This window comes from Drosophila mauritiana, chromosome 2L (assembly GCF_004382145.1).
Source record: "Drosophila mauritiana strain mau12 chromosome 2L, ASM438214v1, whole genome shotgun sequence".
Lineage (NCBI taxonomy): Eukaryota > Metazoa > Arthropoda > Insecta > Diptera > Drosophilidae > Drosophila > Drosophila mauritiana.
This window is the reverse complement of record NC_046667.1, coordinates 16,076,057-16,093,029: the sequence shown is the minus strand read 5'-3', so window position 1 is coordinate 16,093,029 and position 16,973 is coordinate 16,076,057. Positions and strand designations below refer to the sequence as shown.

The 16,973-nt window shown below is 38.9% G+C and overlaps 1 protein-coding gene across 3 annotated transcripts; it reads right to left on the bottom strand.

The window, feature by feature from the left end:
* Window positions 1-268: 268 nt before the first annotated feature.
* LOC117140066 (dnaJ homolog subfamily C member 7) lies at window positions 269-16,060 on the bottom strand. Of its 3 annotated transcripts, none has more exons than XM_033302815.1 (4): window positions 15,553-16,060; window positions 1,967-2,419; window positions 1,063-1,907; window positions 269-992 (listed from the first exon to the last, which is right to left on the bottom strand). In XM_033302815.1, exons 1-4 carry the CDS (start codon window positions 15,690-15,692, stop codon window positions 904-906), a joined length of 1,527 nt encoding a protein of 508 aa, XP_033158706.1. In that variant the 5' UTR covers window positions 15,693-16,060; the 3' UTR covers window positions 269-903. The 3 variants fall into 3 exon arrangements, with proteins under 3 accessions (XP_033158706.1, XP_033158723.1, XP_033158715.1); XM_033302832.1 differs by lacking the exon at window positions 15,553-16,060 and adding an exon at window positions 10,470-10,850; XM_033302824.1 differs by lacking the exon at window positions 15,553-16,060 and adding an exon at window positions 5,766-5,830.
* Between the last annotated feature and the right edge of the window lie 913 nt (window positions 16,061-16,973).

Here is a 16,973-nt window from a genome sequence, read left to right as displayed (position 1 = left end):
CGAAAAGCATCTACATACATTTTACATAAAGCCCAAAAGCAGGCAACAAATATGAAGCTGATCTGGCAACGCCGCACATAAAATTCAAATTAAATCACTCTAATTTAACATAAAAATAAAAAACAATTGGTAAAGGTTATAATATAAAACAAATATAATAAAACTATAATAATATATATAAATATAATACCTTCTTTCAAAATTTTTATTTGTATCCCCAATTCCTTAATCCCCAAACATTAAGACCATCCAACACTTTCTCTGTTTCTAATTTTACTTGATTTATTTTCTTCAAATATAATCTTCATCGTTTAACTCCGCAAAATGAAAACAAAATTGCCTGTGTTATTGCGTTTTGATTGACTTGTCTAGTGTTTTAACCATACAGTTCTTGTTGTTTAACTTAGAAACGAAACTTAAGTGTCTGGCTTAAGAGGTAAAAATATAATTGGTTATACAATAAGGCTACGCTTTCATTAATCATTAATTAATCAATTACTCCTCTATACATGCTGAACGAAGAGTTCACAAGGCCGGCGGAACCAACAACAACGGATTATAGCAACTTTTTAGTTTGTTTAACACAATTCTCCCATGATTTATTATCCATGATTTAATGTCGCCGAAAGAATCCAAGAAACAACGTTTAAAAATGTGAACTTACACTGGAAATTTAGTTGCATTATTTGATTTAGAATAGTTTTTCAAAGAACTCGGCATATATTCATTCGTTAACATAATCAAAACGTGGTATTTTCTTACTTTTTGAAAAAGAAATATGTAAAAGAGTTTAAAATTTGTGCGCTGCTGTGTGTTCGGTTGTGTTGGTTTCGGATGACGCAGAAAGTGAGGGATCGATGGTCTTCTTCTCTGTGAAGGTGGTGAACAACACTCGTTGGGATCCTAGAATTCAAAGTTGAACGAAGAATTATTCCGGCCACCGCCGTTGAATTGGAAGAATGAGCGGAACATTTGATTGGGATCGAAGTCGGCTGTAGAAGAAAAATGTAAAGAATTAGCATTCCCGACACTCGCAGTATTATTCAATAATTTCGTTCTCACCTTGCTCCTGCTCCTCGATATCCTGGCCGCTGTCGTAGCGCGACTTCTTGCGAGCATCCGACAGAATGGCGTACGCCTCGCCCACCTCCTTGAACTTCAGCTCCTCCTCCTTGCGCTCCTCGGCACTGCTGTTTGCGTGTCGATCCGGATGATGTACCAGCGCCTTTTTGCGATACGCCTTCTTGATCTCGTCGTCGGTGGAGTTGCGTCCAATGCCCAGGATCTTGTAGTAGTCCTTTCGCTTCGACTTCTTCAGCGCAAACTTGGCCTCGCGCAGCATTCGCTTAATCTCGGGCGTCTTTTCCAGCTGCAGTGCCGTCTCATAGTCCGCCACCGACTCCTCGAACTTCTCCAGATCATTGTAGCAGCGCGCCCGCAGCAGCAGGGCCTTCAGATACTGACTATTCAGCTCCAGCACTCGATTGCAATCGGCCACGGCCTCTCGCAAATTTCCGATACGTGTGTTGACCAAAGCCCGATTGTAAAGCAGTTTCGAATTGATATCCTTGTTGTGTTCGTCGATCTTCAGGGCGTCCGTGTAGATCACGTGTGCCTCGCGATAGCGACCCGACTTGAATAGCATATTGCCGTTCTCCTTCATCTCCTTGAGCTGCTTGCACTTGCTGCGCATCTGCTTGGACTTGTAGTGGTCCGGGTCGAGGGTCAGGGCGCGCTCGAAGTGGATAATTCCCTTGTCCAGGTTGTCCGTGTAGTACAGGCAGAGACCTCTCACGTATATCGCATCCGCCGACGTGGTATCCAGCTTCATTACACCGACAGCAATGTCCAAGGCCTCATCACATCGCCCCAAAAATGCAAGGCACTCAGCCTTGAGCAGGCGATATCTGAAAGATTCAGTTTCGATTAATTGGAGTTTCTAAATTATATTCGATCGCGAACTTACTTCAAACAGGCGGGCGCCAACTTCAAGGCACTGTCCAAATAGAAGACCACATTGCGATAGGATTTCGAATCGTAGTTCGCCTGAATGGTGGCCTCCAGTTGGCGCAACTTCTGCGCCGCCGTCTGTTCGGCAGCAACAGCCGTGCTCAGCGAGTTCAGCTCGTTGACCATTTTGACGGCCTGCTCGGTGCCAATGATGTCGCCCAGGGCCAGACAGCACTTGGCCACCCGGACGTAGGCCTTCTCGAAGCCCGGATCGATGCGTATGGCGTGTCGGGCGTCGGTCAGGGCGCTATTATAGTTGAGCAGCATCATGTAGCAAGCGGCCCGATTGCCATAGTATGCCGCCGAGTCCGGACACAGCGATATGGCATCCGTGTAGAGCTTGAGTGCATTCTGATAGTTCTGCGCCTTGTATTGGTCGTTGCCCAGTTTCTTCTTCTCCTCGGCAATGCTGCAAGTAGAGAGAGATGTGGTGGTGAAAAACAATTTTCTTGGTCAATCCTTGGGGGCTTAGCTCATTGCACAAAAGAATCGGTCGGTCGTTTACATAGTCTACATAATTTGAATTTTTAATTTCATGTCGTCGTCGTTGAGCGAGGCGAAGTAACTGCCGCGGGGCAAAGTCGCCATCTCAAGTGGAAATGCACAAAACGGGCACAACGAAAAGCAACAGGAAGTAATCCGCTTGCTGTGGACTAGACGTGGACTTTTCAAAGTGCACAGTGGCTCGAAAATTGGGGGGAAATGTGATGCATAATGTGCATTTTCATTTGAAACGACATCAGATAATGATCAATTAATGGAATTAATGGCACTTAACGGTTGCGATGCTTTAATACGGATTATTAAAATGCGTAAACGAATTAAATACTGTACATAGCTGATTTATTTCTACACATCTCAATAGTTTGCAACATTAAATCCTTGTTGATATATGTTTATAAAATCCTTAACAATTATTAAAAAACCCTACGTTAATTTTGGGATATAAGAGATTGGTTGGCCTAAAAATAGCTATCTCTTAAAAAACACAAGTTTGAGTTGCAATTAATAATGGTGCTCGTTAGGTACATCCGTTTGCCCTGACCGATGAATTTCCACTCCCATTAACTGGCGGCTTCCATTCCATTTTAGTACACTGTGGCCCGCCGCCCCCATCACTCCGATTTTCCATTTGAAGGAAGTGCAACAACCTGCGCCAAGCTCAAATGGGCCAAGAAATTATGGCATCACAATGGCCGCCAATAGGGCGACACTAATGCGGTACGCCAAAGAATCCCGAAAGCCAAAGAAATTCCCTATTTCGCCGCCCTCCACCCATTCCCCCAACTCTCGAAACACAAAACCCACTTGGAGTTGTGCCAGCCAGGGTGTTTACTGTACCGAGACCATTGTCACCATGCCAGTATTATGGGGCATAAGTGCTCTATGGCTCTATGTTGTTATTCTCGCTTTTCACTCCGCCTGTTTGTTATTTATTTGCCCATGGTTTCGGTTTCCTTGCTGCCTATTTATATTTTCATCGGTGTGCCATTAAAAATACATTGAGATATTACAAATTCTGAGGGGTTTCAGCACTGCACCTTCTTCAATGCTTTTCCAATTTCTGCTCGATTGGAACGTTTGGGTAAAAATGTTTGGTTTTCATTTAGAAAGCAAAACTTCGAAACTTCGCAACCAATTTTATGCATGCTTACAACTAAGAATTTAGAAGTAAACGAAGAGAAAATGGTTCAATATTCAATTTAATAAGAATCTGAGTCACAGTAGGATCATTTTAGAAGCCCTTACCAACATTCCTTCTACTTTTAATGCCATAATTTTGATTGGAACTTGCATGCGAATAAGATACGGCGTGCAAACAAAAGATGTTAATTACTGCTGAAGAATGGAAATCATTTGCATTGCTCACACTTTTTTTCATCTTGCTCCGCCGGCAGACAAATAAAGAAAGGGGCGTAGGCAAAGTGGGTGGTTTTGGCTTTTTTTTCAAGTGCTCAGCACAAAACTTTTAATTGCTGCCATAACTTGCCAAAGCGGTCGCGGCCCGAGCCGCAAATGGGGCCAAAATGGGGGGTTTCGGATATCTAAGACGGGATGGATGGATATCGGGTGGTAGCAGGCAGCACTCCAGTCAACAGCAGCAGCAGCAGCAGTTTGCATAACAATTAGAGAAACCCATAAAAGTCAAAAATTCGCTTGCGCTTGATTGGGCAACATTTTAGAAAGCCATTTGTTAGAGCCTTCCCGCCTTCAATTCTTCCGCCCAAAAGCGAGGCCCTTCGGCCCATTTGCCACCCACAAAAGTAGGCAACGCGGCATTTGCATTTGCAATTCAACTTCAATGGAACAAAAAATAGAGACTTGGATTATACATACTTACAGCATGCATTCGTTGCGAACAAAAAATAAATGGTTTGAAAACTGAAGAGCTGATTTAAATTAAGCAGCAGAAATGGTTGGGCTGGCACGCCCAAAAACATGAAAGCCCGGGCTAGATAAATAAAGCTCAAAGAGGCAAAGAGGATGAAACAGGTAACAAAAAATGGTAAACGGAAAACGAAGTAAAAAGAGCCAACAACTGCAGGCAGAAGAATGAATGCAAAGCATGCAATGCAAATATAAGCATGTATAGATTACATATGCTCTCAAATTGGTAGTTCCTCGGATCAATTTAAAGTTATACTATAATCTTTAATAAACTATAATATGATATTATTTTAAAAATGATTTCATTTATATTCCTTTTTATGTTGCTCATAATATCTTTGCTAATCTCTTGCTTAAGTACAAAGCAGTACTCATTAATAATTTATTACCCATTAATTCTTTTATCACCTACACAACAATTCATTAACAGCCCCTTGTTGCTAGCATTGTGACCCGCACTGTGCGTACGTGTTAGTCCGCATATGCAAATGCCTGCAGGTCACAGCAGAGTTCAATGCGCGATAAGCGAAGTCAATGGCAGTAGCAGGGCATTCGAGGTATGCTGATGGGCTATAGAGTGAGTTGGTCGGAATAATCATTCCCTCATGAATATGGATGGCTCGTCGGGCGAAGAGGGGGCTGTCATCGTCTGTGATGACAAAACTTTTCGCACAGCCATCGAGGGAAACTTGGACGCCGTGTGACATGTGCTGCAAGAATCATGCAAAGTAGATTGTCAGGGTGTCAAATCTATGAGTTAACTGATGCGATGCGATAGATAGCTCCAGATCCACAATTGCCACAGTGGGACCACTTGAGGTTCGAGTGGTTTTCACACTCTGCTTGATTACTTTTCCAAACATTTATGTACTTAACTTTTCACCGGGCGGCTGAAACCTTGCTTCACCAAGTCAAGGTGATTTATGGAGTTAACTGAATTTTCGAAAATATTCAAAAATATTGCTGAACATTCCGCTTATTTTAAGCAAAAATAAATAAAGCCTGTTTAGGGTATACTATTTATAACGTTTTTAAAATTTGAATTTAATAAATTAATTGAATAACGAATTAGAACATTAAAGCCGAATAAACTGCTTTATAAGTTAATGATATATCGGTGGTAAAACTTTGCCCTGCAATTCACCGCAGTTGAAATAAAACTTGCATGCACTGAAAACAAACTTAAAGACTTCAAAATCTCCACTTTTGCAATTTCCGGACAAACTTTTCCGCCGCACATATATATATCAAACTTGCCAGTGCACCGCCATTAGCATTCCATTAGCATCCTGTCATATCAAATTGCCTTTGACAAACGAATGGCACAACAGAGTGAAACTCTCATTCTATCCAGCATTTCTACTTACCGCGGCAGAAATGTAAATTCCTCCGAACTCATATACAATTTATTGAGCATTGGAGGAGTCAGACTTTTAGTGTTATTACTTTTCGGCATACGAGAAAGCCGAGGAATTTTAAACAGATCCCATTCGGGTGGCTAATATTATTGTACCAAACTAACGCAAAACTACAAAAATAAGTGGCTATCAAAAGACTATTTTAGCGAACACGTCGTTATTGCTGGTGGTCTCTGGCAGCCAACGGAAGCGACTGATGTTGATGCTGCTGCTGCGGTGCTGCTGATGTTGCTGCTGCTGCTGCTTGCTGCATGTTGTCGCTGCTGCGGGCGATGATTTTAATGCAACGACACGTCGAGAAGTTTCAAGCCGAGCGCCAAAAGTAACGAAGGCAAAACTACTACCATCATGTTGCAGTAGCAGCCATGTCATTGAAGAAAAATTAAAAAAATTTATATAATTTTTTAAGACCTAACTATAGCTATATAAAAAATGTCTTACGTTTGCATCTCTCATTACTAAACAAAATTAGAGATAGATGTAATCATCAGATGTAATTTCTGCAGTGAAAACTACTTTGTTGCATGCACTGTGCCCGCTGCAGCAAGAGAGCCATTTCGAAGAGAGCAGAGAAAGCATTCGCTGCACTGTGCAGCGCGCATGTGAGAGAAGCATGAGTTGTGGGGAAGCGTGAGGAGGTGGTGGGTGGTGGATGGTGGAGCCTCTCTGCAGGTGGCTCCAACGATACGCCAGACAATGCTACTAGCCATCTCACAGCCATTTGTTGGTCAATAAGAATAGGGAAAGTTTAGGCAACACAACATGAAAATGCAAATACTCTGCTCTATATTTCTAAACTATATATAAATATATATATTTTTATTTTAAACTAAATGATTGATAAGTAAACATCTACATTTATTATAACATTAAATAATATATAATAAAGATATCACATAGTACTTATTCAACTTAAATCGCAATGGATTTAATGCAATTTATAAATAATGCAGACATTGCAATTTACGCATGCAACAAAAGTCAATATTTTGTGGCAACAACACCCTTCGAATTCCACTTCAGTTAACGCTGCGCAAGTCAACAAACCCTTTGCGAAAGCGCATATCAAATAGTTTACCCGTTTACCCATCACAACACGCTTAGGGAGGCGTGCAAAAGTGGGCGGAGCAGCGGGCAGCGGACATGACCTGCCACAAGTTGAAATTGCTTGCCACAAGAACCGAACGTACACTCGAATGCATACCAACACCAAGATGATACTCGCTGTGGTACAGTGTAGCGTGCCTAAGACAAATTTGACTGCCTTAATTACACTTTATTTTTCGTTTTCCCTTTTTCAGTAGCATTGTAACATATAGTTATTTTTATTAGATTCTTAAAGTGTATTTCAAGCTTAAAGAATAATCATTTTTAATAGCAAGAGTTGTGGTTTATGCTAGCCATTTTGTACTGTATTATTGTGACTCACGTGGACCACGCACAGTAGGTCAATGCGGGTTTTGTGCCTGTGTTGGGCTTTTTTTTTATTTTTTATTTTTTGTGTTTGCCCCCAACTGCGTGAACCGGAAATGCTGTGCAGACATAATGGCGGCCGAAAATAAAGGGAGCGAGTAAGGCAAAAACACTGTTGGGCGTAGAGCCAAAGCAGCCAGAGCTTAAGTGAATAAGGAGAAGAAGTTTCCAATAAATAAAAGAAAAGCCAGCTTAAGAATGGGGCGAAACTTCAGGGAAATGTTCGAGGGAATACGTATTACGAAGTTAATGAACCTAGCCAAGAGTGGTCGGTCTGAAAGTTTAAGCCAAATTGCTGAAAGTTAAGGGGGGGCTAACTAAATAAACAAACAGTTCGAAAAACACTCAAAAGAAAACGGTGTGAACAATTTGAGATTTAAGAAAATGTGTTGGAAAATAAGCAAACATTTGTATGAATATTTTTAAATGCATTTTTTTACTAAATAAATTAATTTTTAATTTTACTCAAGAGTGAAGCAGACATGAGCTCGCAAACCATTGTCAGCACAAGAGTGGGTTCAGAACTTATGCAAACAAATAGAATACATAATTGATTGTTTGTCTCACCATCGCCCCCATCATAAGCATCATCATCATCATCAGAAGCAGCATCATCATGGTTATAGAACACTTACAAATGGATGAGCTCGTGTTCTATTGACACTTGCCTCAATTGAATTTATGTTCCCCAGTTTTGGGTCGTTGTCCGACCCATTAATTCCATGTGTTGTTAGCTGGGGAGAAGTCGGGGAAATAGTGGAGCTAAATGGCTGGGTTCTCCCCAGTTGCCAGTTGCTTGCTATTTATGGCACACACAATACGTAATAAAAATATACACGTAAATATGACATCGGGATTTATGACGTTGTGGAATGTTTGCTTTTAACTTAATACTACATATCTATTTGGATACGTGCTAAAAGTCCGATTGATTGGCAGATTGTTTAGCATGGAGTGTGACAATTAGATACGAATGATTAGTTGCAAGGGGAATTGCGAGGCTATGCAATATCAATAAAATGGAACAACATTTGGGGCAGTTAATTTAACTTTGTCGGTTAAAGATAAATTCAACAAAACTACAATTTCCATCATTAGATTTGGATATATATTCATATCGGCGGAAAGATAGCATGCTGAAACATTTTTGGATTCAAAGATAAAAAAAAAATGAAATTCCACAAATTTTTCCCAACATGCACACGATAAATTTCCACTTTTCTCCAAAGAAAACAAACCGTAAATCATAAGCCGGTAAATGCATTTTCCCTTGACACAAAGTGGCCCATAAAAATATGACCAAGAGCAGCAAAATTGCGTCTCCAAACATATAATTTTAAGTATCCCACGAGGAGGCGTTGGCATATTCACAGACAGGACCACTCCACACACGCCACTGGCCTATAATTCTCGACTGCAAATGCATTTTGGTTCAGAGTTTTCGTACTCGAAATGAATCGGGTTACCCATGTGAGTCATTTGGTTGGCTGCAACTGCAATAAAATGCATGCAAAATTTAATGCCACTGCAATTTAAAACGCAATCTGCTCGCCCACAGCAACTACAACTGCAACTGCAACAAAAATTGCAACTGCAACAGCAACATGAGCAGCAGATACGCCAACAACAATGGCGGGGCATAAAAACATTTATGTCGGGGCAATAAACGACACACCCAGTGAAAAAAAAAAATAGCTGAAAGCTAAGAGACAACACAAAAACCAAAATTATAGTGCGGTAGCAATGCATTGTACATATTTTCCACATGCAGCAGTTTTTTGTGTTTTCATTTTTTTTTTTTGGATAAGAATTTGCGCCGGCGACCTCAATGTGCCATATGCCAAAGCTTTGCTGCCCAAAAAGTTGGGGCCAACACATGTGCCAAGAGACCCCAAAGAGGCATCCGCCAAATGCTCTCCTAGGAGAAGGGACTGAAAACCAGAGGCTAAAATGGTCGAGAGCCAGTGCATTTGACAGCCCAGTTGGGCTCTGACATTTTAAAGAGATTGAGAAATGTCGAAAAGATTTTCCGAACGCCTATTTTTTGTTTCAGCACAGCGAGAGAAAAACAAACGCACGTCTTTTCGATTTTTAAACGATTTTTAAATATAAAGTTGATTGAAAGTATTTTATATTGCTTTATAGCAATAGTTTAACACATATTTAGTGATTTGAAATCCTTCTTTGCTTTAATAATATTTTAGCTTGTAGAATTTTCTCACAGTTTATTGCTGATATATTCTGTTTTTGCCTTGATCACACTGGTCAATGCTCTTTGCGAAAAAAGTGTGTGAAGGGCAAAAGGCTGGCGAAAAATCAGAGTTGAGAAATGAATCATCATAGAAAAAAGTTTAAAAGTGTTGCTCAACCCTTAAATAATGTATTTTAGTAAAATTAATAGTATTAACTGTCTTTTATTTTCAATTATTTTCCTATCAATTGGTTTTATAATAAAAGCTCTTATCTGAATGTCTATTTTTAGATAATTTGTAGACAGCTAAATAATATTGATGAATTGGCAGAACAATGCGTCTGTTCTTGTACTCATTTCTTATCGTAATTAAATGAATATCAGTCAACTAGGAATCTTTTAATTGATAAAGCTTTATATTCATGGACAATTTTTACAAATTTAGCAGTTTCACATAAAATAGCAACAATTCTTGATTGCTAACTGATCAGCCATATTATTCAACCCATTTTAATGTGTGACTATATCAATTGATTTCGAATTTCAACGCCTCTGCACGTGGCGTTTGTGGGGCACAGAGGTGAGGTGAGAAACCGCAACAAATGAATATGCAACAAACAGCAGACGACACCCAAACACACAGAAATATTTATTTATATATACACGCAGCCGATTTAAATGCAAAATGTGCATACATGTCTTGGCAAAATTATAATACTCACACGCAACTAAATTAATTTGATTTTGTACTTCTTAGACAGCAAGCGTATTGAAGTGAATAGTAAGCCTTTCATTTGTTACTTTTAATGAAAACTTAAATATATATGCTTTGGTTTTCAGACAACATTCACTATTTTTTTGAGGCTAGCTGTGTTTTTGGATGGGTCAACGTCGGTTTATTTTTGGTTTTTATGTACTTTCGGTTGCGAATTAGTTAGCATTAGTTTAGGTGATTAACGAAAGAAGGCAGACATCCCTAAAATACTTACTACAACATTTTATTCAGCTCGATTGTTGGCTCGTTGTGGATTTACAGAGATTTAGTTGGCTATTCCGTCTGGTCGAAGTGTGCTATTTGCGAGCACATAGATACGGACTGGATCGCTTGAAGTATGTATAGTCAGTCTACGTTCACAGGTTCTTCAACTTATTTTGGAATAATTATTTGATTTCGATTTAAGACACGTTTTGATCATCACAATATAATCGTATTATGGGAAACGTAAAATTTTCATTATTTGACACAGCAAATGAGACAAACAACTCAAAGCGAAAATTCTTGGAGCCTTTGTTTTCCTATTTATTCAGTAATTTTCCCTTTCCGCGACAGACTTTTCACAATTTTCGCGACTAGCGCGGAAAACGACGTCGATCGACGCACTGCTGCAACTCGCGACTGAGTGAGTGGGCAGAGTGACGATCCCCTTCGATGCCACTGGCGACTGCAGCGCAGCAAAGCAGCTGACGTGGAGAGAAACGAGAGAGCAAGCGCCGCAAGCAGAGCGAAGAGCAGGAGAGCGTCAGTTGCAGTTGGCGAAAATGAGCGCCACATCAAAAAGATCACAGCAGACTGATAATAAAAGGGAAATTGTGCTTGCGTGAATCTAACACTTTTAATTAAACATTTTTGAAATGGAATAATCAAAATAAAGAACAAAGAATTTTTGAAGCAAAATTTATCATATCCCTTTTTGAATATACAAAAATTTCTAATTTTAGTAAAATATTTTTGTAGTAGTAAAAATAAATCCAATAAATACTAAACATAATTCATAATTAGGAAAATGCATTCGATTTGTGTTTAGTAGTACATATGTATATGCATTTTAAAATGCCATTTTTTTCGAGCAAACTCTTCCTCAAAATCGTTGAAAAGTTGTTGCACTCTCTCCTCTTGTCTTCCTCAATTTCATTCGCTTTGTTTCTGTTAAACATTTTTACTTCCCGTTGTTTAAGAAAGCACACTTTTGTAGATATACAGATCTATACAGACCATATATATCTACCATATAGCCCGTGAAGTGAAGGCGTGTCGTGTATCTCAACCGAGACATGTACAAGAGATATCGTCTGCTGGCTGTCTGATTGTAATTAATGTTTTTTAATGAAACCAAAAATGGCAGGACAACAAAACTGGACATTCACAGGGGAACAGGAAGAAAGTTGCGGTTTTGTGGAAGAACCTCTTCTGATAATAATTCGCTGAGAAGAATATGCTAGAAGAAACCACAAAGTCATGCCCAACTACAACTAGATCCAGTTCACAGTCAAATTGGGGCAATTCCAAAAGCAATTTGGGTTACATTCCGCAGCAACAAGTGGAATTGCATTACAAACTCGGCAACCGAAACCAAGTGAAAGTGCAGACCCCAAGCAATTAAAACCACCAACCACTGCCGTGAATACAAAAGCAAAACAAAAGAAAATAATTCAGCAAAAATACATAAAAAAAAAACTTGATAATTTCCACAGAAATTGCCACAAATTCCCTAACTAAGATAACAAGTGCAAAAGATAACAAATAAATATAATAAAATATGTCTACCCAGTTCTCATAAAACCGTAAGAAGTGACTTTAATACACGAAACTAGTTTCAAACTGTAATGGCGCCATGAAGTTAAGTGCTAATTTACAAGCTGCCAACACCTACAATTTCCAACTGAAAATGGAAATGCCTTTTCCCCACTCAACATCATGCACTCTCTCTTACTCTCCTTGTGTCTACACTGCAAGAATAATTTGTGTCAATGAGTATCAATAATTGTACATAAATGCACTATTAATGTTGTATACTCGCAATATTTTATATTCGAATTTTATAAAGTATTACATATTTTAACTATATCGTTTGTTACCGTGTACCTGTCTTCTGAAACCAGCTACATTCGTCATAGGCGGCAGACTGACTAAACTGGCTACCAGTTTCGATCCAGACAGATAAGGGAAGACAAGACCGGCGATTAATGGGTAGCAGATGACAGCTGTTTAAGCTTTTTGACATGAGCAACGAAGGATCTGGTTTTCTATATAACCATGTAATTGCATGTGATATGATAAGATTGAATTGACTAACTATAACTATAAATTGATGTATACCATTTTGCGCTAAATTGAATCGTTTCCAATTCGGTATAATTTTTTTTCAGCTGACCTTGGCGCATCATTCAAACGTCTCTGGGCAAAAAATCTTCCCACAAGATGGGAATTACGTAATTTCAAGCTATTCACCTACTATTATCTTTAAATGACAGCCACTTTGCAAAAGCCCACTACATCCGCTCAGAGCTTCTCGAAACAATCAAGATATTTAATATTGGAAACCATCCAATAGTTACTCCTCGGTTTCTTTTTCTTTTTTTTTTTTTGCCAATTGTGTTCTGTTTCTAGCCTCGTGGCGAATCAATAATTTAATTGACCCACTTTGACTGGAGTCGAGCAATAACTTTTCGAGGGCTACATAGTTCGAAGCTAATTGCCCGAAGTTATATACATAGTTGGCCAAAAGTTTAGACGAAATAGAGAAAAAGTTGTACCAAAGCGAATTTGGGTCGAAGCTACGTTGAAATACATCTGCACCGAAAGCGTTAGCAACTTTGTTGTTGGCCAATAAATAGAACAAAGTGCTATCCAAACTGTAGTTTCAGATAACGAGCAACAGTTTTCCACATGGCAAAGGAAATATATGTCTACTATACACAAATGTATGTTTTTTAACAAACTAAAACACTGGAAATTCTGAAAGTGACCTCAAGTAAACCCTGCAAGGCAATCACAATAACGAGCTATGTTCATTATTTTCTTATCGCCTATTCCAAGCAAAACTAAAACAAAAGTGCTGTAATGCCTAACAGATGTGATAAGGCTTTAATCTAATCACAAAACTTAAGCTCAAACTGTTATTACCTAAGCCAATTAAATCCTCAGTGACTTTTAAACTGTAATCAGAAAATATTAGCTTCAATAATTGCATACAATAAGCGAGTGAGCAGGAACGATGCTTTGGCCTTTGACCTTGAACTCAAAAAAAGGCCAAAATGTCACATCGGTATCTATAAATAAGCGAAAGCAGTTCTTTTTCTTTTAACAAGGCGAATAAAATCAATAGGCGGATGCTGCAACCTTTCGGAATTTCTAATTTTTCAACAGGTTGACTCATAGATGTAGATGTGCAAACGGGTTCCCTCAGCATCTGCTCTCTTCCCCAGCGTCATTATCGAGTTCCCAAGTAAGTGCAAACAACAAAAAACAATAATAAATATCTTTTCTCCATGGCTATGAGTCAGAGAAATTGTTCCGGCTTTTTTTTACTTCTTGTGCCCAGTCAGTCCTTGAACTCCAAAGAGGCGAAATAATATTACTAATGGAAATTAGAAAAACGATGAAGGCCTAAGATACATGAGCGTATGATTTTGCGCTTGGGTTCATTCACATTAAGTTTTATTTTTGGCCAACTTTTGCGGTAGCTTTGTGTGTAGGTTGCCCCGAGCTTTTGGCATTGTCTTGTGTTTCAGTTTTTGGCGATGACTGTACTTGACTTTGAAACTCCACCAGTTGATCGCATTAAGTTTTACACGCAAAACTGGCGGTCAATAGATTGTATCCCACATTTAAGCCATCACCTGATGATTTTCCATACAAATCTTATCTATCCTCATTAGATTTCTTTCTGTATTGCATGCGATTACTCACAACAGGTGACTAAAATTTTAGCGTAAAGAACGTAATAAGCGAAAGAACAATGGCAAAAAGTATATCAATGCCAGAACAACAAAACTGAACTCGAATTTCCAAAAATTAAATAAATTCCCATTTTCCAATCAAGTGTCAGCTTCGATTACTCGTAAACACGGAAATAAATAAAATCGCGGCCGTTCAAATGCAAATAGCTGTTTAATTTTGTTTTCCTATTGTTTTTCCTCGATGCTTTTGTGTGGAAATACGGGAAACAGAAATAAACGCAAATGAAGCGTGGCAAAGACAAATTTATAACTGTTTATGTTGGCACATTTGCAAAAATGTGCTTCATTTAAGCGGTAAACGGTTTTACATACATACATGAAATTAAAAAATTAGGGATTTTCTAGAGCAATGATAAAACTGAATTTAAATTTCGTTATCAAGGGCAATACGGTGTCCTTGACTTCAAGCTCCAGTCACTCTAAAACTGTGACTTTAATGCCAGCTTGTGAGACCACAGAGGCTCGAATTTCAAAATGTAACGTGCCCACACACACAGACAGACATTGAGAAACATTGGTGGGCAAACGGAAAGTAAAACCAGTTTCAAACAAGAACTAAACAAAGCGCACCTAGCAACAACAAAGGCATTACAGTAGAACCTTCCTAGCTCAAACATGTTTAATATCTCGTTTCTAAATGGTTTTAACGGCGAAAGCTTTGACAATGAAAACTGCACTTAGCACTCAAGCATGTTTGTATGAAAATGTAATTATATAATACAATGCTTCACAGGGAATCGTATAACGTATATAATAAGCAGACCTTTTCTACGGAATGCCCACTGTAAACTGCAGGGCGTGTGCGTTGGCGTCACTGACGTTTTATATCTTGTTTTTGCTTTTTTTATCTATATTTATTTGCTACGTTTGGCTGCTGCCCATGACCATGCCAAATGGGTGCGACAAGACGGGGGCAATGCTACAAGGGGAGGGAGTGAGAGGTAGAGACCCCGGGCAATAGATTACATAAAACCAAAATGCAAACAAAAACTTTAACACCTATGTATGAACATAGCTGTTATCGCACAGTTTGGCATTGACTGCAGTTTATATGTTTGCAACTAGCCGTTCTTATTGTTGCAAAATGTACTTAAATTTCAATTTCTTTTGCAGTTTTAGCACTTTTAACTATCATTAAAGTTGAATAAATTGATTACTATTTAGCAACATAAATAATTATGCCAGATTTTTCCGCCTTATCTAAATGCACACAATACTGTGCATAAACATAGCTACAGTTTTTAAGTAACTTGGAATCACATTCACAGACAGGCTGTTATATCTGGTTTTAAAGCGACTGTGGAGGTTTTTGGCGTTTTTATTTTTACTTACGTCGCCGCGTCCTTGGGCACAATTTGCTCTGCTTTGACATCGATGGCCGGCTGTTCTGTCGTTATTTCCACATCCATCTCGGAGTTCGATGAGGTTTCTTCGCGTTCGCTGTCGCTAATTTCAATGACTTCGTCGTCCATGCGTTGCAATTACTAAGTGAAAGAATTCCAGCGACCAGAGTCCAGTGCTTGCCAAACGTTGTTATTTGTCAATTCCCCTTTATTCCACTGCTTTTTCGCTTTTGCGTCAATGGCAAGTAATTGTGCGTGTGTGGGTGTGTGCTCCTGGGTATGTATGTGTGTCGCACGCGCGCCGTGTTAGAAATCTCCGATTCCTGGTGCCTTCGATGCGATAACTGTCTTACGTCTCTTTTAGCAAATCACTTTGTTCGCTGCGGCTTCTCTTTTAGTTGCAGGCTGTTGCCTATTTAGTTCTTTAACTTGAATTTTGTGTTTTGTATGGCCGAACGAACCGAGCACACGGAAAAAAGCGTGCCATGCGAAGTAGTGGTGGAACACAACTAGGGGTGTGCAAAAGGCACAAGAGTAAAAATATATCGATATATAAATATTCTTATCCTCACGTGTCGATGTTTCTCATTGAAACACCAACATAAGTGGATTGTATATTAAGCAGCCTAATAATACCTGAATTATGCAAAGCATGGCGTCTTGGAGCTAAATCAATATAAGATAAATCATCATTTGGGTCTGAAACCCTGCTAAGGGAAACTAAGGGAAACATCTGTTGGATGTGAACTCGGCTATCGCTAGCACGCTTATCAGAAGATTCCCAAGCGGAAATTCAGTGTGTTAATGAAAAATTCTTCTTGTTTTGGAATTGTTCTTCAAAAGTGTTCTTCAAAAACTAGATAATATATGTGGTAATTGTTATAAATATTGTGTTAAAACGTATATTATAACGTATTGTATAATACCAAATGTGTTTGTTTTCTTAATCGCAACTCTTTAATTCAAAATTAATAACATTATTCCTAAGCTCTATCAACTCATCCAAATAAGATTGTAATCATTCGGCATGCATAATCTGTCAAAAATTAGTTCGAATAGTACAAGTAAGGAAAAGTTCAACAAGTATTCATAAAGATACATAATTAGTTTCTCAAATTCTAGGATTCATTCATAGTGCTGGAAATAGATATTCGAGTGAATAGGCAATCAAAAAACGAAAGTTGGAGATCCTTTCTGGAATCTGTTGGTAAAAAAAGGTCCGTTCGATCTTCTACTGTCTTTTCAAGGCTCATACGTATATATAACACTAAAAGGTTGTATTTAAATTGTATTTTTAGACATTTCATCGGGCCGCACGAACCAAGAGGCGTTAAAAGTTGAATTTAAGCTCAGTACAGACACATTGGCCGACATTTTGCGCTGAAATCGAAATCTAACCATATTGAGCTT